The 21,363-nt window shown below is 37.0% G+C and overlaps 2 protein-coding genes across 3 annotated transcripts in view; both read left to right on the forward strand.

Annotated features, from left to right (window-relative positions):
- Positions 1 to 14,761, forward strand: part of CFH (complement factor H) — a 78,781-nt gene extending 64,020 nt beyond the window's left edge. For both annotated transcript variants that reach the window (XM_001491704.7, XM_070255782.1), the window contains exons 16-22: positions 6,798 to 6,980; positions 7,447 to 7,656; positions 8,371 to 8,544; positions 9,254 to 9,430; positions 10,460 to 10,633; positions 13,718 to 13,900; positions 14,354 to 14,761. In XM_001491704.7, coding sequence (XP_001491754.5) covers positions 6,798 to 6,980; positions 7,447 to 7,656; positions 8,371 to 8,544; positions 9,254 to 9,430; positions 10,460 to 10,633; positions 13,718 to 13,900; positions 14,354 to 14,574 — 1,322 coding nt within the window. In that variant the 3' untranslated portion in view covers positions 14,575 to 14,761. The remainder of the gene's footprint in view (positions 1 to 6,797; positions 6,981 to 7,446; positions 7,657 to 8,370; positions 8,545 to 9,253; positions 9,431 to 10,459; positions 10,634 to 13,717; positions 13,901 to 14,353) is intronic.
- Positions 14,762 to 20,506: 5,745 nt separating this feature from the next.
- Positions 20,507 to 21,363, forward strand: LOC138921549 (abnormal spindle-like microcephaly-associated protein homolog). Its single transcript, XM_070255784.1, has one exon. The coding sequence runs from the start codon at positions 20,877 to 20,879 to the stop codon at positions 21,234 to 21,236; it is 360 nt and encodes a 119-aa protein (XP_070111885.1). The 5' UTR covers positions 20,507 to 20,876; the 3' UTR covers positions 21,237 to 21,363.

The following is a 21,363-nucleotide window of genomic DNA, read 5'->3' on the forward strand; positions in this document are numbered from 1 at the left end:
CCAGTCTTCTTCTTTTTTCCTGAGGAAGATTGTCACTGAGCTAACATGTGTGCCAATCTTCCTCTATTTTGTATTTGGGATGTCACCACAGCATGGCTTGATGAGCAGTCTGTTGGTCCGCACCTGGAATCTGAAGCAATGAACCCTGGGCCACTGAAACAGAGCATGAGAACTTAACCACTATGCCATTGGGCTGGCCCTGACTTGCCAATATTTTCTTGAGGAGTTTTGCATCTTTGTTCATCAGCGGAATTAGCCTGTAATTTTCCTTCTTTGGGTTGTCCTTGTCTACTTTTGGTGTCAGGGTGATGTTGGCCTCAGCGAATGAGTTGGGAAGTATTCTGTCTTCAATTTTTTGGAATAATTTGAGAAGGATAGGTATTAAATCTTCTTTGAATGTTTGGTAGAATTCTCCAGAGAAGCCATCTGGTCATGGACTTTATTTTTTGGGAGTTTTTCGATTGCTGTTTCAATCTCTTTACTTGTGATTGGTCTCTTTAAATTCTCTATTTCTTTTTGATTCAGTTTGGGAAGTTTGTATGAGTCTAAGAATTTATCCATTTCTTCTAGGTTATCCAATTTGTTTGTATATAGTTTTTCACAGTATCCTCTTAACATCCTTTGCATTTCTGTGGTATCTGTTGCAATTTCTCCTCTTTCATTTCTAAAATTTTATTTATCTGAATTTTCTCTCTATTTTCCTTTGTAAGTCTGCCTAGGGGCTTGTCAGTTTTGTTGATCTTCTCAAAGTACCAGCTCTTAGTTTCATTGATCCTTCTAATGTTTTTTGGCCTCTATTTCATTTACTTTTGCTCTAATTTTTATTATTTCTCTCCTTCTGCTAACTTTGGGCTTTGATCTTTTTCTAGTTCTGTTAGGTGTAGTTTAAGATTTCTTATCTGAGACTTTTCTTGTTTGTTGAGGTGGACCTATATTGTTATGAATTTCCCTCTTAGGGTTGCTTTTGCTGCATCCTATAAGAGTTGGTGTGATGTATTTTCATTTTTGTTTGTCTCTGGGTATTTTTTGATTTCTCCTTTGATTTCTTCATGGATCCAATGGTTGTTCAGTAGCACGTTCTTTAATCTCCACATATTTGTGATTTTGCCAGCTTTTTTCTTCTAGTTGATTTCTAGTTTCATAGTATTGTGGTCAGAAAAGATGCTTGATATGATTTCAATCTTCTTAAATTTATTGAGGCTTGCCTTGTTTCCCAACATACTGTCTATCTTTGAGAATGTTCCATGTGCACTTGAGAAGAATGTGTATTCTGCTGGTTTGGGATGGAATGTTCTGTATTTATCTATTAAGTCTATTTTGTCTAGTTTTTCATTTAAGTCCACTATTTCCTTGTTGACTTTCTGTCTGGATCATCTACCCATTTATGTAAGTCAGGTATTGAGATCCCCTACCAATATTGTGTTGCTGTTAATTTTTCCCTTTAGTTCTGTTAATAGTTGTTTTATATACTTTGGTGCTTCTGTATTAGATGCATATATATATTCATAAGTGTTGTATCCTCTTGGTGAAATGTCCCTTTTATCATTATATATTGTCCTCTTTGTCTCACATTAAGTTTTTTATCTTCAAGTCTGCTTTGTCTGATATAAGTATGGCAACACCTGCTTCTTTTTGCTTGCCATTTGCTTGGAATATCATCTTCCAGCCCTTCACTCAGAGCCTGTGTTTGACTTTAGAACTGAGACCTGTTTCCTGGAGGCAGGATATTGTTACATCTTGTTTTTTATTCCAGCTAGCCACTCTGTGTCTTTTGATTGGAGAATTCAGTCCATTTATATTTAGGATGACTATTGATATATGAGGGCTTAATACTGCCATTTTAATTCTTTTTTTCTGGTTGTTCTCTATTTCCCTTCTTTCTCTTCCCCGGTATTTCTGACTCCCATTTCAGTTTGGTGGTTTTCTGTGATAATTTTCTCAATTTTCTCCTTGTTTATGATTTATGTCTCTGTTCTGATTTTTTGTTTAGTGATTACTGTGAGGTTTGTATAAAAGATCTCATAGAAGAGGTAGTCTATTTTTTGGTAGCTTATCATCTCCATCAGCCTAAGCAGATTCCATCCATTTCCTCTTCTCCTTTACGTTTTCGTCATCACAAACTATTCTTTTTTTGTATTGTGAGTGTGTGATTAAAATAAAGTGTTTATAGGTGTTTTTGATGCTTTCCTTCCCTTTCTCTTTTATGTTGTAATCAAGTGTTTGCTAACCTATCTGACAGAGAGCTGCAATATTCTGATTTTGTCTGTCCTTTGATCTCCTTGCTCAAGACTTTGTAAACCTGTGCCTTTTTATTTCAGGTATGAGGGCGTGCTTGGTCACTTCTTGTAAGGGAGGTCTAGTGGTGATGAACTCTCTCAGCTTTTGTTTATCTGGGAAAGCTTTTGTTTCTCCATTGTATCTGAAGGATAGTATCAGTGGATAGAGTATTCTTGTCTGAAAGCTTCTGTCTTTCAATATTTCAAATATGTCATTCTAAACTCTCCTAGCCTGTAAATATTCTGCTGAGAAATCTGCTGAAAGCCTGATAGGGATTCCTTTGTAGATTAGTCTCTTCTTTCTTGCTGCCCTTACTATTTTTTCTTTGTCATTTACTTTTGCAGTTTTACCATCATGTCTGGGAGAACATCTTTTTGCATTGCTGTAATTAGGAGTTCTATTGGCTTCATACACTTGTAATTCCAGTTCTTTCTCCAGGCTGTGAAGTTCTCAGCTATTATTTCTTTGAACAAGCTCGCAGCTCCTTTCTCCTTTGGGAATACCCATAATCCTTATGTTACTTTTACTCATTGTATTGGAAGTTTCTCAAAGTATTTCTTCAGTCTTTTGAAGCCTTAGTTCTCTTTCCTCCTCCACCTGAAGCATTTCTATATTTCTGTCCTCTCAATTAGTACTTCTGCCCTCCATAATGCCAGCTCTGGTTTTGAAGGTTTGTAGATTGTTTTTTATCTTGTTCATTGTGTTCTTCATCCTCAGCATTTGAAATTTGTTTCTCTTTGATAGTTTCAATCTCTTTGGTAAAGTTTTCCTTCTACTCATTAATTTTATTACTGAGTTAATTGAACTGTCTTTCTGAGTTTTCTTGTAACTCAAGTTTTTTTATGAGAACTGTTTTGAATTCTCTGTCATTTAGATTGTAAATTGCTGTGACTTCAGGATTGGTTTATGATTCTTGTCATTTTCCTTCTGCTTTGAAGTGTTGCTGCATTTTTTCATGGTGTTTGATGACCTGATCCTTTGCCAAGGCATTTGTAGTAGTATCAGGTCGCAGATTCCACCTACCATTTCTGGGAGGTGCTGCAGCTGTGTTTTCTGAACCCACTACATCTGCTGGAAATTGTGCTGATAGGATGCATCTGTGTTTGCCTCCTGGCCTCAGCCACTTGGTGGGTCACACAAACATCCACAGGTGCTGTGAGGCAGAACCACTGCCTTGGCCAGGTGCCAGCTGAGCTGGCATGCTAGTCAGAAGGGGACAGGCAATTTGTTTCACCTGCATGGACCCACTCTGTCCTCATGGGCAGTTCACTGGGGCTGCTGCACTTGGTGTGGGCACCACGTGGTGGCTGAGCTGCACCACTCAGTGGGAACATTTCTGCGGGCTGGACTTCACTTCCAAAAGTGAAAGCATTCAGGCTCAGGCCTGCCTGCTCCCCTGCCTCCTCTTACAGTCACGTGCTGTCTGCTGTGTGGACCAGTGACCAAGATCACTACCAATGTGGAGGGGCAGGGTATCTGCTCACCTCCTTCAAAATGCTTCCTGGGGATCCAGTAGCCCTACCTTCAGAGATATGGCTATGTGGATCTCTCAGACATCCTATTGTGCTTTGTAGAGAATCCTCTGTTGGTTAATGAGTATCCACCTGGCTGTAATTTAGGGGGGAGAATCTAAAGGAACAGTCCATTTGTCCATTTATCTCTCTTTAGCCCTGCCACATTGCCTTGATAACTACTCCATTACATTAAGTCCTGAAATCTGATGTGTGTATATATTCTCCAATTATGTTCTTTCTTTTCAAGATTGTTTTAGTTCTTCTAGCCTTTTCATTAACATAGAAATTTCAGGGAACACATTAATTTCTATAGCATATCTGCCAGTATAATGAAAAGGATGGTTTATATAATGAAAGATAGATTAGGGAGAACTGACACCTTAACCATATTGAGTGTTCAATTCCATAAACATGATATATCTTTTAAAGTGTTTACTTTTGCTTCTGTTTTCCCATTTTTTTTCCACAGGGGGAGATTCACCCTAAACTAAGATCTGTTGCTAATCTTTCTCCTTTTTTCTCCTTTTGTTTACCCTCCAAAGTCCCAGTACATAATTGTGTATAGTTCTAAGTTCTTCTGGTTCTTCTAGCTGCCACCACAGCATGGCTACCAACAGATGAGTGATGTGCTTCTGTGCCTGGGAACTGAAGCTGCAGAAGTGGAGGCACTAGGCCATCAGGGCTGGCTCCCAAGTAATGTTTGAAATGTAGAAGATTTACAGTTCCAGAAAATTTTTTCATATTTTATTTTTAATATTATAAATGTAATTTTTCAAAATTACATTTCACATTTTTTTGCTGCAAGTATAAAGAAATGCGCTTGATTTTTGTATATTAATTTTATCCTCTGAAACTATATTAAGTTGCCTTATTCATTCTAGATATTGCTTTGTAGGTCTCTTACAGTTTTCTGTAAACAACTATATGGTTGCAAATACAAGATTTTATTTCTGCTGGTCTATTTTTATTTTTTGTTTATTTTCTTATCTTGTTGCACTAACTAGGACCTCAAGGAAACTGTTGAATGGAAGTGAGGAGAACAAATGTCTTTGTCTTATTCTTGACCATTGGGAGAGCGTATTCAATGTTTTACTATAACTATAATGTCAGTGTAGGATTTTTGTAGATGCCCTGTATGAGATTAAGGGAATATCCTTCTGTTCCGACTTAGCTGAGTGAGAAATTGTATCATTAACCATGGTTGAATGTTTTTAAATGACTTTTATGCATTAACCATGGTTGAATGTTTTTAAATGATAACATGACACTCTTAATTACCTTAATGTAGTGCATGACATATATAAATTTTTGAATGTTGAACAAATCTCTCATTCCTAGAGTTACCTCTCCTTGGTGGTGATATATTATACTCTCTCTATTTTCACGTACTTGATTTGCTAATATATTTTTAAGGATTCTTGCATCTATTTTCATGGGGGATATTAATCTACAGTTATTTCTTTTGGAAATGTCTCTGCCAGGTTTTGTCATCAGGGATTTTGTGTCCTCATGAAACAAATTGAGAAGAGTTCTCTGCTCTTCTGTTTTCTGAACATACCTATGCAAGATTATTATACCTATTATTATTGTATTATTTATTCCTTAAATGATTGATAGAATACAACTGTGAAGCCATCTGATATGTAGATTGTGTTTTTGGAAGGTTTTCCTGATGAAGAATTTAATTTATTTAATAGGTAGTGGGCTATTCATATTTTCTATATTGTCTTTGGTCCAAATGTAAGGAAGTCATATTTTTCAATAAATATCTCTGTTTAATCTAATTTATCAAGTTTGTTAGTATACAATTGTTTCTAATAGCCACTTAGTATTTTTTCTTTTAATTTTATAGTATCTTAGGTGATATCACTTCTTTCATTCTTTTGGGGTTTTTTTTGAGGAAGATTAGCCCTGAGCTAACTGCTGCCAATCCTCCTCTTTTTGCTGAGGAAGACTGGCCCTAAGCTAACATCCATGCCCATCTCCCTCTACTATATACGTGGGACACCTACCACAGCATGGCTTTTGCCAAGCGGTTCCATGTCCGCACCGGGGATCCGAACCGGGGAACCATGGGCCGCCAAGAAGCAGAACGTGGGCACTTAACCACTGGGCCACCGGGCCAGCCCCCATTATTGTTATTGAAATAAAAACACAGCATGACAATAGAAAGTGAAAGCAATAAATCATAGAGAGGTCCTAAAGCTTCCAGGGATAGTCATCCAGAGTCTTCCCTCAGTTGAACAGGACTTGCTTTGCCTTCTGATTAGGAACTACCAAGATACATCTGAGGTATCTCAGTTTTACGGGTGCTCAGACACAAGTTTACAAAGGAATCTTTTGTAAGCTGCTGGTTGGGTAACTGAAGCCAGGCCATCTAACCTGTTCAACTGGGTGCCTTTCATCAATTTATATACCCCTTAACAATGTAGGCAAGCTGGTAAACAGTACCTCCAGGGGAGTTTTGAACTTTTAACAGCGCACTATAAACCACTAGTGAACATGTCTACTTCTTATCTTGGCCAAGAAGCTCTATCAAATTAATTGATCACTAACTAAATGTGATTCTTCCTCTGGCTAATCAGCCTCCATTGGTAGAACATCTTTCCAGGGTTTTAATCTAATCACAAAATATTTGATCACCAATATCTGTAAAAAAGATCCCAATATCAGTCTTTATTTGGTGCCTAGTATTGAATGAGTATTTAAGTTAGAACCACCTCATTGTTAGAAATAATCAAACTAGATTTTACATAAATTATGCAGGATTGATCATAGAAAGAATAAAAGGAAGAAATTCCAAGAAAGACCATGAGAATATAAAGCAAACCTGGTAAATTAAAGGGCTATCCAAGCTGAAAGGTAAACATATTGAAGCATAGATTACAACATTATTAGTTGATCATTTATGATGCATTATTATTGAGTTTCCTATTTACTGAATTATCTTGTTAATATTTTTAACTTAAGATTTTTAATCAAGAAATCTAAATTTAATCTTTTTAGAAGTACAAATGCAATTGTGCCCACCTCCACCTCAGATTCCCAATGCTCAAAACATGACAACTACAGTGAATTATCAGGATGGAGAAAAAATATCTATTCTCTGTAAAGAAGAGTATCTAATCCAGAGAGGAGAAGAAATCGTGTGCAAAGACGGCAGATGGCAGTCAATACCACGCTGTGTGGGTCAGTCGTGTGTAACTTGTTTCATGACATTCTCTCAAATAAGCTAATACTCCTCTGTGTTTTGTGTAAATGAACAAGATGAAGGCCCTTCTCTGTATCTATTCCACTTTATCTTGAAACAGTGAATTACAATCTAGGTACACAAAGCAATCAGCATTCTTTCACTTCTAATGTGAAAAGAATACAGACAAAAACTTTGGATTACTATGTAAATACCAGATAAAATTTCTATTTTACTCCTCAGGATGAACAGGACAAGAATCAAGGGGCATATGGAAGAAGTGGACTGTAGCATAGATTTTTATGGAGACTTACACCCTTGCAAGTTTCAAATAGTTTTCAGTTTTTAAATAATTTAATTTGTTCAAATTATCCTTATTTTAAAGTCCCAAAGAGTATTTTATTTTCTTTGGCAATTTAAACATTATATTTGTGGTTGACTCCTTGATCTCTTTTCTTCATATAGAAAAAACCCCATGCTCTCAACCACCTCATATAGAACATGGTACCATTGAATCATCTAAATCTACAAAAGAAAGGAAAAAGAGATCTGAACCCAAGTATTATGCACATAGCACCAGATTAAATTATATTTGTGAAGATGGTTTCAGCTTATCTGAAGGCGATGGGATAAGATGCCACATGGGAAAATGGAGTTCTCCACCTCAGTGTGTAGGTAAGGACAGTACACAAACTGAAATCCTATTTTCAGAAGAATTCATTAAAAATAATCAGTTTTCAAATTCTGTCATGAGACAGAATCCTTTAGGTTTGTAAATATGTAAAGTCATTTATATATTTATCTATCTTTTACATATTTTACCCATAATTTTTGCATAATCACATCAATCAGTTTTGTTAATGTCATTGGTTCACCATAAAATCACTTTTAATTCTGGCTTTTTTGGTATTAAAAATGGATGTATAGTGAAATTAAACCTACCTATGTATTGATATACCTATTCATATTCCTACCTATTCAGGTAAGTTGTAGTGTTTGCTTTGCCTCCAGGTTTTAAAAAAAATTTCTTATGTTCTTCCTACCATATCCCTTCTGATTTCTTGCAGTAAATAGTACTTTTCTGAAGAGGATTAATTCTCAGTTTGTTTGCTTTTATTATTCATGATTGGTTAGAGAAGCATTGATAGTCTTTCGTAAAGATATTGACACTTTTAGTTTCAAGCTCTTGTTCAAGTTGACAGCTGGACACACCCCAGAATGGTAGTTTTAGGAAAAGTTTGTACATCTTCTCTGTAATGTGATGGTAGCTCCTGTGTGACCATGTCTTGTAAATTAAAACTACCAAATATAACAACTGGTGCATAAAATTAAATTTCAGGGTTAGTGAAACATAGATTCATTGTTTCATTTCTTTAATTTTTTTTAAAGGAATTCCTTGTAAACCACCAGCTTTGATTCCGCACGGTGTTCTAGCTCACAAGTTAGACAGTTACCAATATGGAGAAGAAGTGATGTACAGCTGTACCGAAGGTTTTGGGATTGATGGACCTGCATCTATAAAATGTTTAGGAGGAAAATGGTCTGATCCGCCACAATGCATAAGTATAGTACATTTAATTTTATTCTAAAACTGACAAATATCTTTAATTCAGAGCATAAATGGTACAAATATGAAACTAAGGAGTAATTATGAATTTAACAAGGTATCTCTGGAAAGATCTGGATTCTGGTAGAGATGATTAATCCAGGAAATAAGAAGAGTTTGACAACATGAGCCAAATTATTTCATTTTCACATCCTCTTGTGTGTGCTTGTGACATCTCTGATATACATTCTCAGACTTTTCATTTCTGTTCCTGTATCAAAGCTGGCCCCTGCTGATGAATCTCATTATTATTCTACTTACTGTTGCTTTTTCAGATATCTCCATACAAATATAGAATTTTCTAAGATATTTGACATAATTAATGTTAACAGATTTTGACGGAAGCCCAAAGTAGAAATATGTCCAAAATGCCAGTGGCCTCTATAGGCAAATAAGAATTCAAATGTAAGAAGTATGGTCTCAAGCATTACATGTGTCCATATCTCTTCATAGTTTCAAAATCACTATTTCAATGTTATACTTTTGATGAATGAAGAACCATTCAATGTAATTAAGTCAAAACTGCTAACGTTTTTTTTTCAAGTGAAGAAAAATATTGTACAGCATTCTTTGGTTTGATATGTAGCTAACTATTACTCTAGAATAATTATTCGCCTTCATATATTTTTAATGATTTACTGAACAAGTACTTTTTTTTTGTTTCAGAAACGGATTGTCTTAGCTTACCCGTCTTTAATGATACCATACTCATAGGCCAGAAAAAGGAATCATATAGGTCAGGAGAACAAGTGGCCTATAAATGTCCAGAATATTACCAATTGGATGGATCCAGTTTTGTCCAGTGTATTAACGGCAAATGGATAGGAAGGCCAACATGCAGAGGTATTTCGATGAAATTTTAAAATTTATTTATGAAAGTGCCTTAAGTAACATAATATAGAATTCCCTCTAGCATCATCATAAAGTGGATGTAGATTATTTTTTCAGGCCGGGATTTCAGGCCAAAGAAGGTTTATGCCTTAACGTCAAAGGATGGAATTGTGTACTCAGTAGTTAGTCTTATAGCTCAGTAGTTCTCCACGTGCGGTCCCTGGAAGAGCAGCATCAGCATCTTCTGGGAAATTGTTGGAAGTGCAAATGCAAATTCACAGGTGTAGTCAGACCTGTTGAATCACAAACTCTGGGGTCAAGAGGCTCCATGCACACTTTGGGTTAGGAACCATTGCCATAGCCAATTATATATTATATCTACCTGAATCTCACTGATAAATTACACATGACTCATTGTAGTATCCTTAAGCATTTGCCCCCCAAAAGTCATTAAATAGTGTTTTTATAAATCATACAGTTATTTTTCTGTTGTTTTTCTACACCTCCTGTTTGGATCCTTTGATTACTAAACTTCTTCCTTCAACAATGGTATTCTTCAAAGTGTGTTCATGCTTGACTTATTCTCTAAGCAAGTGTCTACTTGTGTTTATTTTTCTAGGGGCTTAAAACTACAATTCACATATAGGATGGTTGAAAGCCAAATTCTGCTATCAAAAGTCTATTTATTATGATTTTCTTGTGGTTTATAAATTCATTTTTAATTTATATAATGAGAATTCAAAGGGAAATGTTCAGAAAAACTCATTTTCATTTCCCTCCGTACACACACACAAATATCTATCAATCTTCTAGTAAAGAATCGGGGAGAGATTTAAGGTAGAGAAACTTAAGTCTTCCTAAAAAAATATTGCTTTCTCTCCTTTTCCTCAATCTTACATGTAAATTTATTAAAAGAAGCAATCTTTTATGATAGATTGATTGATTTGAAACCCCTCTGGAAATATAGTTGGAATCTCATTTGTTGATTTGCTACTCAAAATGATCATTACCTTGGAGATACTTTTTTCCTTCTCTATTCAGATGTTTCCTGTAAGAAACCACCTGAAGTCAAAAATGCCATTACCTCAAATCATATGTCTAGGTATCCATCTGGGGAGAGAGTACGTTACGAATGCATCAAACCTTTTTATCCATTTGGGGAAATAGAGGTGACATGTTTGAATGGAACCTGGACAGACCCACCTCAATGCAAAGGTAGACTGTCTTATTTTCCCCCCAATGTTAGAGTATATCTTAGGGACAAAATACATTGCTTTAAAGGGAGAATGAAGCAGTTCTTATGGAATAAATTTTGTAAACACAAATAAAATGATGATGCTTAAAATCCAGTTCCTTTTGTGGATGGACTAAGTAATAAGGCATATTTATTTGATGAAAGATTTGTCCAGATTAGAAGAACAATTGGAATCCCAGATAATTCCCTATCTTAACCATTAAGATGCTCAGTTACTTGCCGAGGAATAAATGTAATCAAGATACCCTGAGTACCTTTGACAGCCCTTTGAAATTCTACTTTGAGACATGAAATAGGCAGTGGGGCAGGGGTGAGAATCATAGAATGTGAACTAAATTTGGGTTTCTTTAGCATATGGATTCTATTTAAATGTATTTTACTAGTAGAGCTCATCTGCGATGTTAGTGTATCTATATAAAAAATAAATAGTCTGAGAACTTGGTCACGGGACACTCCAGTGTTCAGAGTTCAGAAAATAAGGGGAACCAACAAAGGAGATATTATATTAGTAACTTCTAGTTTTTCAAATTAAGTTTTGCCTGGTATTTATTTTTTCCAATATTTTACTTTGAAACTACCTATGTTTTCATGTTTAAAGTGAGTTTCTTGTAGACAGCACGTAGTTGGGTCTTGTTTCTGTATCCACTCTGCCATTTTCAGTCATTTAAGTGGTGTATTTAGAACATTTACCTTTAAAGTAACTACTGCCTTGTTAGGGGCTCTGTCAGCCATTTTATTATTTGTTTTGTCTGTGTTTCCTCTGTTTCTGATTCTTGTTTCCTTTTATTGCCTTCCCTATAGATTTTTTGAACATGTAAATTAATTTTATTTTAATATATCTGTAGTAATCTTGAGTATATCGCTTAGTACAATTTTATTACGGGTTGCTCTAGGCATGAAGATATACACACGTAACTTATTGCTGCCTATGGGTATTGACATTTTGTCACCTCAAGTTAACTGTGGAAGCTTTACTTCCATTTTGGTCCATTTAGTACCCCACATTTTAAACATAAACATCTTATGTATTTCCTTTATATACATACAGCACCTTATCAAATAGTATAATCTTGCAGACAAATTTAACAAAGTCATTGGGAAAAAGATAGTCTATTATATTTGTTCCTATTATTATCACTTCCCTTGTTTTTTCTGCCTTTCTGAAGTCTCACTCCTCCTTCTGTTATCTTTTGCTTTCTATTTGAAGAATTCCTTTAGCCATTGTTTTAAGTATAAGTCTGCTGGAGGCCAATTCTCTCCGTTTTCCTTCGTCTGGGAGTGCCTTTATTTCTCCCTTTATTCCTAAGGGATAATGCCACTGGATATGGAATAGGAGTTGACAGTTCTTTTCTTCTAGCACTTGAGAAATGTCACTTCTTTCTGGTTCCTTGGTGACAGATGAGAACCACCCTGTCATTTGAATCCTTTTTCTCTATAGGTTTGCATAATTTCTATCTAGCTGCTTTTGAGATCTTTTCTTTTTCTTTAGTTTTGAGCAGTAGGATTATTATGTATCTTGGCATGAATTTCTTGGTTTTATCTTGTTTAGTATTCACACATCTTTTTGGATATATAGATTTATGCCTTCTGCCCAATTTGGTAAATATTCAGCATTAGTTTTTGAATTTTTTTTTCTCATCTCTAACTTCCTTCTTTTTGCTTCCTTAGTCTTCAACCTTTTGCTATCTTCCCACAGGTCCCTGAAGCTCTGTCTAATTTTTTGTTTTCAGTCCATTTTCAAAGCAAGTAATTTGTATTGTTCTACCTTCAAGTTTATTTACCCTTCTGACATCAGCAATCTAACACTGAGCACATCCTGTAAGGTTATTTTATTCTGTTCTATTTTTTAGTTCTATAATTCCCATTGGATTTTTAAAAACCATTGTCATTAATTCCAATATCTGTGTCATCTCAATGCTGTCTTCTCTTGATTGTCTTTTCTCTTTGGAGATTTTCCCAGTCCTAGGGACAATGAGTGATTTTCAGTTGTATTCTGAACATTTTGGGTATTATAGCTTGAGACTCTGGATTTTATTGAAATCTTTTATTTATCAGGTCTCCATCACTGACATGCAGTGGTGCCAATTCAGGCCCCCACTTTGCCTCCACTGACACCACAGAAACGCGGAGAGGTGTCTTGTTCCCCACAGAGTGTGGATGGAAGTCCAGGCCCCTCACTTGACCTCTGTTTATGAAGGTGGAGAGTGGGTTGTTCTTAGTTTTATTCTATGATGTTTTTCTAGAGTAATGTTTGTGTAAAATGTTTGTGTCTTGGTAGGCTGCTTACTTCCTGAGCTTTAGTCTAAAGAGAGCAGGCTACCCCCGGGACTGTTTTTTTCCCTGCCTAACTTTGATATCATTTCTGGGTTGCAGACTCTTTCAGTGCTCAGTCCAGGATACATAGAAGGCAAAATGAAACCAAAAGAACTCATTGCACTTTAATTCCTTGAATCCCAAAGTCCCTAAGGTTATTGACTTCCTTGCTACATCTTTCCCAATCTCTTCTGTTGCTTTTTATAATATGTTCAGGGTTTTCAGCTAAACTAAGCAGAAAGAAGAAACAGAAAGCTTTCTAGTTCATCTTGTCCAGAACAGGAAGCCAGCAATTCCCTTTCACATTATGTAAATTTGTAATTCTTGAATCTTATTAAAGGAGTGATGTCTCTCTTACAATAAAAATGTAACTCAGTAAAAAAATGACTAGATATCCAATAGCCACTTCAATATCTTGTTTAAAGAACATGAATCTTTTTTGTATGTCTTAGCTATCCCAATATATCCAGCATATATTCACTAAGAAAAACATTTTTTAATACTGGAATATTGCAAAGCAGATGTATTTGTTAATGCTTTAATGTGTGCTTTCATGGAGAGTGAAAAGAAGGGCTTAAAAATGTGACTCTCAGTTTAAATGATTAAAATTTCGTCAATGAATCATTTCTGTTGTCAGAAATCACAAGACTTGATATTACATATTGAGTTATATTTTTATTTTAACTTGTGGTTTTTTTGATCTTTCAATAGTTCAAATAATGTTTTTTTAGACCCTAAAGGAAAATGCGGACCCCCTCCACCGATCGACAATGGAGACATTACCACATTCCCATCACCAGCATATCCTCCAGGATCAACAGTTGAGTACCAATGCCAGTCGCTCCACCAACTTCAGGGAAACAGGATTATAACATGTAGGAATGGAGAGTGGACCAAACCACCAAAATGCTTAGGTAAATATTTAAGTATTCTCATGGGTCCTGGGAAAATCAGTGTAAGTAATATGAAGTTTTGCTGCTTACTATAGATTTTCATGGATTGATAACCAACCATTCTGTTGAATGCTTGCTATCAAATAGGAACGTATGAGGAAATAAAGTTTGAAAAATTGTTACTGAAGCAACAACAGCAACTAAACATTCTTTAATGAAAGATTTTCGTCTGATGATTGACATTATAAATCTTTGATTATAACCTTTAGTCTCACACATTAAACACAATACCTGATTTTTACATCATTAATTGTGTAAAATGGTTTAAATCCACATGCTGGGTTTTCTCTGAGTTGGTTTATAAAAGGTTCTAAGAACGACATCCTGGACAGCATAGGAGATTCAACTTGAGTGAGAATTTTTGTGTACAATATTTGTATATCCCTTAATGTGTTCATTTTTTTTTGCCTTCAGATGCATGTGTAATATCAGAAGAAAAGATGGAAAAACATAACATAGAACTACGATGGAGGGGGGAGAAAAAACTTTATTCTGAAACAGGGGATGTTGTTGAATTTGCGTGTAAACCTGGATATCGTGCAAAGAGAGATTCCGCAGAATTTCGAGCAACCTGTCGGGAAGGAAAACTGGAGTATCCCACCTGTGAAAGACAGAGATTTAACACGCGTTCGTAAAATCCTCATGTGTGCATTCATTCAGAATTTGTCATTATTAATCCAATTCTTCTCAAGTCATTCCTTCAAGCATTGTTTAACTCATTTTGACTCATACATCAGAATTTGTGTTAAATATTACGTAGACAATGTTAGACACTAATGAATCACTTCTAAAAGGACCTCATTAAAATTTGGCTAACCAAAATGCTCTGTGTCCTGTTCATCTAATATCTATGGCCCCAAACTAGATGCATTCACTTCAGTGCCTGCTTCCATCTATCCTTCTCCCAACTTTCTCAAAGCTCCTCCATAACTTCTGAGGCTTTCTGAGACTCTCTATGTCAGAGGAAATGGAAAAAAAAAAGGCTAGTCACCATCTTCAAAATAATATTACTTCACAAACATGAAAAACCAAACTGTCATACCTATGTTAGTAATGATGTAAGTAGTTATTACTTACATTGCTTACTTCTCAATAGATAAATATACCAAAAAATGATGAAATGCGTGATCTTCTACAAGATGTCTATGTAGCACACATCATAATTCAAACAAATAATAAAGAGGAATTAGGATCTATTTGAGTACATAGCTAGCATACCATACGTGCGTATCATTCATAGTGCATATCATACATGAAACATCATAAAGAAACCAGTATCAGGTATAAACACACACACACATACATAGTAGGCTTTGAGCACTGAAAATGTTTATAGAACAAAGATTTGCAGGAATTACAATAAAATATTACCATAACTAGAGTTGAAGTTGGAGGTAATAGGGTTAAGAGTTGATGTTTAACTCTTTATACTTCGCTATATTCTCCAATTTTTCTATCTTTTAACACATATCACCTTTGAACCACAAGAGTATGTTGTTTAGAAATAAAGATACAGAAAAAGTAAAACAATACATGGTGAGAAGTCTAAAGAGCCAATGGTAATGATCTTTAGATGTAACAACTTTTTCATGATTTTGCTGGTATAGAGAGTTTTGGAAACATTCAACCCAAGAATCCAAAATGAATTTTTATGTTCGTGCATTTCAAACAGCATAATTAGTTAAAATCATTTGACTATAAACATTTTTCACTTCTACAAAAACATAAAAACTTTAAGATGATAATAAACATACAAATAATGAAGGCAAAAATATTGTATGGTGATACCTTGTTACTTTGTATTGCATCAAATCAAGTGGCATTCTTAGACTAGAGACACGGCTGTCACCAATAGAGCCACTGAATCACTGGTGACAGCTAGTTTTCTCACATTTAGAGAAACATTGTCACAATTGGCAAGTTATCTCTGCTGTTAATGTTAACATTTGTGTATCTGCTATTTTTCCAAAACCTTTCAGCTAACGGTTGTGAAATCTGTTTATGACACTTTCCTATAAACAATTATTTCATTGTTGACTGCAAAATAGTGATTTTTAAGATCAATTCTATCATTGCTCTGCCTTTATTAATTGTCATTCTTGTGTGAAGATGAGTGTTAACTTACCAACTCGGTTTAAATTAAACCTTCACCTAAAGGATTTGGTAAATCTCTATTTTGGCCCTTTAATTCCCAACTTTTGGAATGCAGATTTGATGTATCGTGAACTTGCATTATGGCATTAAAGATGTTTTCTTTTCTTTTTAATATATATATATATTTTTTTTTTTTTTGAGGAAGATTAGCCCTGAGCTAACTACTGCCAATCCTCCTCTTTTTTTCTGAGGAAGACTGGCCCTGAGCTAACATCCGTGCCCATCTTCCTCTACTTTATATGTGGGACGCCTGCCACAGCATGGCGTGCCAAGTGGTGCCATGTCTGCACCCAGGATCCGAACCGGCAAACCCCGGGCCACTGAGAAGCAGAACGTGCAAACTTAACCACTGTGCCACTGGGCCGGCCCCCTTTTTTAAAAATATTGTGTGGGTGGATTCCGCATGAAATCAGCATGGATTCATGAATTTTTATTTATTCAATTTGTCACAATTATAGACATTATTCTATTGAAGCTCAAATTATCCCACATTTGGCGAGTGGGGACCTCTTGAAACTGGCTCCTGATGGCTTTCGTTGTATCCCCATTAGTCCTTGAGTATTTCTCTTCATTTTAGCACAACATGATGTTCCAGGCTCGCTGTGCACTTCCCCTGCCAGCCACCCATAATCTTATGTCTTTCCAAGAAGGTCAGAATTTTTTTTTGTTGGACAATAGTGTTTAGAACCCAAGAATTGTGCTGTTGCTGCTAGATGGATGTATTCAATAGTGTTGAAAAGTTTTTATTTACAGGATATTTTTGTTCTCAAACCTTTGAAATAGAAGTGAAATTTAATATTCATTAGTTCCTACTGGATTTTACAATGCAATTAAATAATAGGGCGTTTAGAAACTTTTTAGTATATAATTTCTCTTTACTAATATAATTTTATTTTTCAATATTCATGAGAATAATATCACACGTGTAATGCAAACATTACAATTACAGTTAACCAGTGAATGAAGGTTCTAACGTCTGTCCCAGGAGGTCTGACTGTATCAGTACCCTCTTCAAAAAAACCTGGAAACAATTCTTATCTCTGGCGGCTCACTTACCAAATAAATAGAGTTTTACATTTAATTCTATCAGCATTTTTTAAATATGAAATTTTTCTTCTTTCTCTTTTAATCTAAAGTGTTTTTTTTTTTTTTAATGGGAGATGCACCTCCACACTTTAGAAATCAAAGTGATACATGAAAGGTCTGCGCAGATTAGTCTCACTTCCATCACACCTGTTCCCACATTTTAAAAAGTTATAATTTTTTCAGTTTCTGACATCCCTCCTGTGTTCATTAATCTCCTTTTTTAATTGAGAAGAGAGGTCACTTTACGCGTTATCTGGTCCTTGCAGTTTTCCTTTTAGAATGAATCTCACTCAGATGATTCTATTTTACTATGACAGGTAAAGGATGATATAATGAACACACTCGGGGGGACCTCATTTAAGGATACGTTGCTGGACGTGAAGTGAATGGATCACCAGGCGAATGTATTTCTAAATTTCTTAGATATTTCAAATTCTTTTCCATAGGGTTGTTGTATGTTATTCTGTAATGTTCTAGAGAGCCTCTTTCCCTTGCCAACCGAGGGTGCTGTCAACCTTTTGGATGCATTTCCTGCTTTGCAGATCATAAATGGTGCCCCTGTGTAGTATTCATATGTATTTTATTATTATGGATGTGCTTATTTTCATTTAAGATATGTAAGGACCATTTGTTTTGTTTTGTGCTTTAATCTTAATTTTTGATTAATCCACTAGACCTTTTTTCCTACTATTATTTTCTATGGAAATAATGAGATTAGCACTTTTCATCTCCCATTTCTCTGATATGAATTTGATATATTTTCCACTATGTTATTCGGCTTTTAAGTTCATGTTGATTTTTCTAGGCAGAAATTTTTCAGTTTTATGCACTTATAATTATCAGTCATTTGTTTTATTTCCTCAAATTCTAAGTCATAGATTTACATGTCTTATTCTTAACAAATCCTCTCATTGTTTTTGTTTTGACTGTGTGTGTGGTTTTTCTTACTTGGAGATCACTAAAATTAAAAATGACATGGAAGTATGGATATATTTTATTTTTTTAATGACTCTCCAGTAGTCTCAACTGTATTTATTAAAAGCACTGTATTTTTCCTAGTCATTTGAGGTGTGACTGTAATCATATTAGAATTTTTGGGAGCATGTGTCTCCTTTCATAATTTCTGTTCTAATCTGCTTCCTGTCTGTTCTTGTACCAGCACCAACTCTATAATCATAAAGACTTCTTAGAAGACATATGCACTGGGACGAGCCATCATCTATTTTTTTCTTTGAGATTTCCTGTCTGTTGTTATTATCCCGAGACACTTTAGAATGAACTTGTCTGACTCCAAAATAAAAGCTGTTGGTATTTGCATGGCTTGCTCTACTGGAAGATCAGTGGTGGCCTTTATTTCAGACATTCATACTAACAGGAAACCAATAGGCCATTCTGGCAAAAGTTATCTCAGATTTTCTGAAAGACTAGGGGCAGAAGATACAGCACATCATGAAACACAGCACCAGGAGCCCTCGCAGCCATCCAGGTCTATGCAGCCTCTACCCCAGGTGACACCTTAGTAAGAAGGAAATGAAACCTCTGTGTCAGTGAGGGTGTCATCTGGACTTGGACTCTTCAATTCCACAGGGGTCCATATCTCTCAAAGGAGAACTTGAGCAGAGCCCAGACCTGGCAAAGGAGTCGATACATAAATCACAAGACTCAAAAACCCCAAAGCTCTGGCTGTCCCCCGGGTATTATCAATCTGTGTCTTGTTCCTGCTAACACAGATGACATTTCCTGTTTCCTAGATTTTCAAGGAAACAGTATTAAAAGAAGGTAAACTCTGAGTTATTTTCCAATAAAAAATGAAGAAAAGGATTTATGAAAACTTTCTCAGAGTAAATTTACGGGTTGCACAAATGTGTGTATAAACTTAAGAATTATTGACACAATGCTGCTGAGGCTTCTTGCTCAAGAATTTACATTTTTCTTTTTCTGCAAGTGTATATTTGCATTCCTTGGGAGGAACGTTATGTTGTCTTCCTCAGATATGCTTTGTACATTTCTGAGGAACAGGAAGAATCAACTCATTGGCTTCCTGACCATTGGAACCAAGGCTATAAGGGTGGGAAAGGCCAAGTGAAAGCCAGTAGAGCTGCCTCTACGTAGAAAAATAGTAAAGCAACAGCAATACTGCATTCCTGGAGGGATTGCAGAGATGACGCCACCACCAAGGATCTGAAAGATGCAGGGGTGGCGGTTCATACCACATCCCCATCAACTTGCCTCTTTGGCTGGTACTGAAAACCGAGGGATCTTTGAGAAAGACAGTGGGTTATTGCAAGCTGAACCAGACGGTGAGTCCAATTGTAGCTGCTTTACCAGATGTTGCTTCATTGCCTGTGCAAATTTAACACATCCCCTGTAATATCTTAGGACATGCTGGTGTGCCGCTATTCATCTGGCAAACACTTTTTTCTCCATCCTTGTTAGCAAACACCCTTAGAAGCAGTTTTCTCTCAGTTGGCAAGGTCACCAGTACACCTGCTTAGTCCTACATCAGGAGTCTATGAACTCTGCAGCCCTATGTCATAATGTAGTTTGCAGGGACCTTGATCATCTTTCCCTTCCACAAGGAATCACACTGATCCATACATTGATGATACCATGCTGATTGGACCCAAGTGAGCAAGAAGCATCGACTATTCTAGCCCTTCTGATAAGACATTTGCTTGTCAGATGACAGGAAAAATCCAACAAACATTCAGAACGCTTCTACCTCAGTAAAATTTCTAGAAGTTGAGGGTTGGGCCACGTTGAGATATTTCTTTTTAATGTGAAATGTAAGTTACTGCGTCCGCATCCTCCCTCTCCTGCAAATTCGCCATAAACCAACAAAGAAGTGTAGCATCTCGCAGACCTCTTTCAATTTTGGAGGCTACATATTCCTCATTTGAGGGTGTTACTTTAGCCCCCTTACCAAGGGTCCCCAAAAAGCTGCTAGTTTTAAGTGAGGCATAGAACAAGAGAAGGCTCTGCGGCAACTCCAGGTTGCCACGCAAGATGCTCTGCCACTTGGGCCAAATAATCCAGCTTATCCATTGGTGCTTGGAATGTCAGCGGTGCATATGGCTCCTGTTCAGAGACTTTCACAGGCCCCTCTAGGTGAGTCACAGAGAAGAGCTTTTGATTTTGGAGCAAAGCCTTCTCCTTGTCTGTGAATAACTGCATTCGTCTAAAATGAATTTTCAAAGCATGACATCCTGGAAGAGGAAGCTGCTATCACTATGAAACAGACTGCAATTAGATATCAGGAAAATATTTATTCATTTATTTATTTAGATTGAATTGACATGAAACATTATATTAGTTGCTGATGTCCAACATAATCATTTGATATTTGTATATATTGCTAAAGGGTCACAAGTCTAGTGAGCATCTATTCCAGACCAGTTACAAATTTTTTTCCCCTTGTGATGAGAACTTTTCAGATCTACTCCCTTAGCAACCTTCAAATATACATTATAGTAATAAAGCTACAGTCACCACACTGTCCACTCATCTCAGTGACTTAATTCTTTTGTAACTGGAAGTTTGTACCTTTTGTTGTGTGGGCGACTGGAAAAGAAAGGGGGGTTTCTCTCCCAGGACCTGCACAGCCGCCCCGGGGAAGCAGTCGGCGTTCCTCCGCGTCCCCGCTCCGGAGCAGCCTGGTGGGAGCCGCCCTGAGGTCGGGGGAGAACCCAGCGCTGCCATGGCGACCCGGCGTGGGGGGCGAAGGTGCTGGCGGGTGAGCCCCCCGGAGCCCAGGCCGCCGGCGGGGCTGCGGGACCCCGCGGCCCAGGAGGAGGCGGCTGCCCCGCCGGTGCTGTCGCTCAGCCACTTCTGCAGGTCGCCTTTCCTGTGCTTCGGGGACGTCCGCCTGGGAGCCTCGCGGACGCTGCCTCTGGCCCTGGACAACCCGAACGAGGAGGTGGCCGAGGTGCAGGTGGCGCACTTCCCCGCCCCCGAGCGCGGCTTCAGCGTCTCGCTGCGCTCCTGGGTGCTGCAGGTGGGTCGGGGCCGGGAGCCCGGGGCGCGCATCCTCCCCCGCCGTCTGAACCGCCCCTCCTAGGACGGGTGCGGCCAGAGAGAAGGAACCAGAAGGGAGACCCTTAGGGAGTCGAGTCAACTCCGTCTCACGGATCTGGCGGGTCCAGTCCGGTAACTATGGAAGGCTGGGGTAGGCTGTCAGTGGGGCG

The sequence above is a fragment of the Equus caballus genome, chromosome 30, assembly GCF_041296265.1.
Source record: "Equus caballus isolate H_3958 breed thoroughbred chromosome 30, TB-T2T, whole genome shotgun sequence".
Taxonomy (NCBI): domain Eukaryota; kingdom Metazoa; phylum Chordata; class Mammalia; order Perissodactyla; family Equidae; genus Equus; species Equus caballus.

Bases quoted from the DNA above. Each gene is read 5' to 3' on its own strand.
- LOC138921549 (XM_070255784.1), top strand. From the start codon at position 20,877: ATGGCGACCCGGCGTGGGGGGCGAAGGTGCTGGCGGGTGAGCCCCCCG.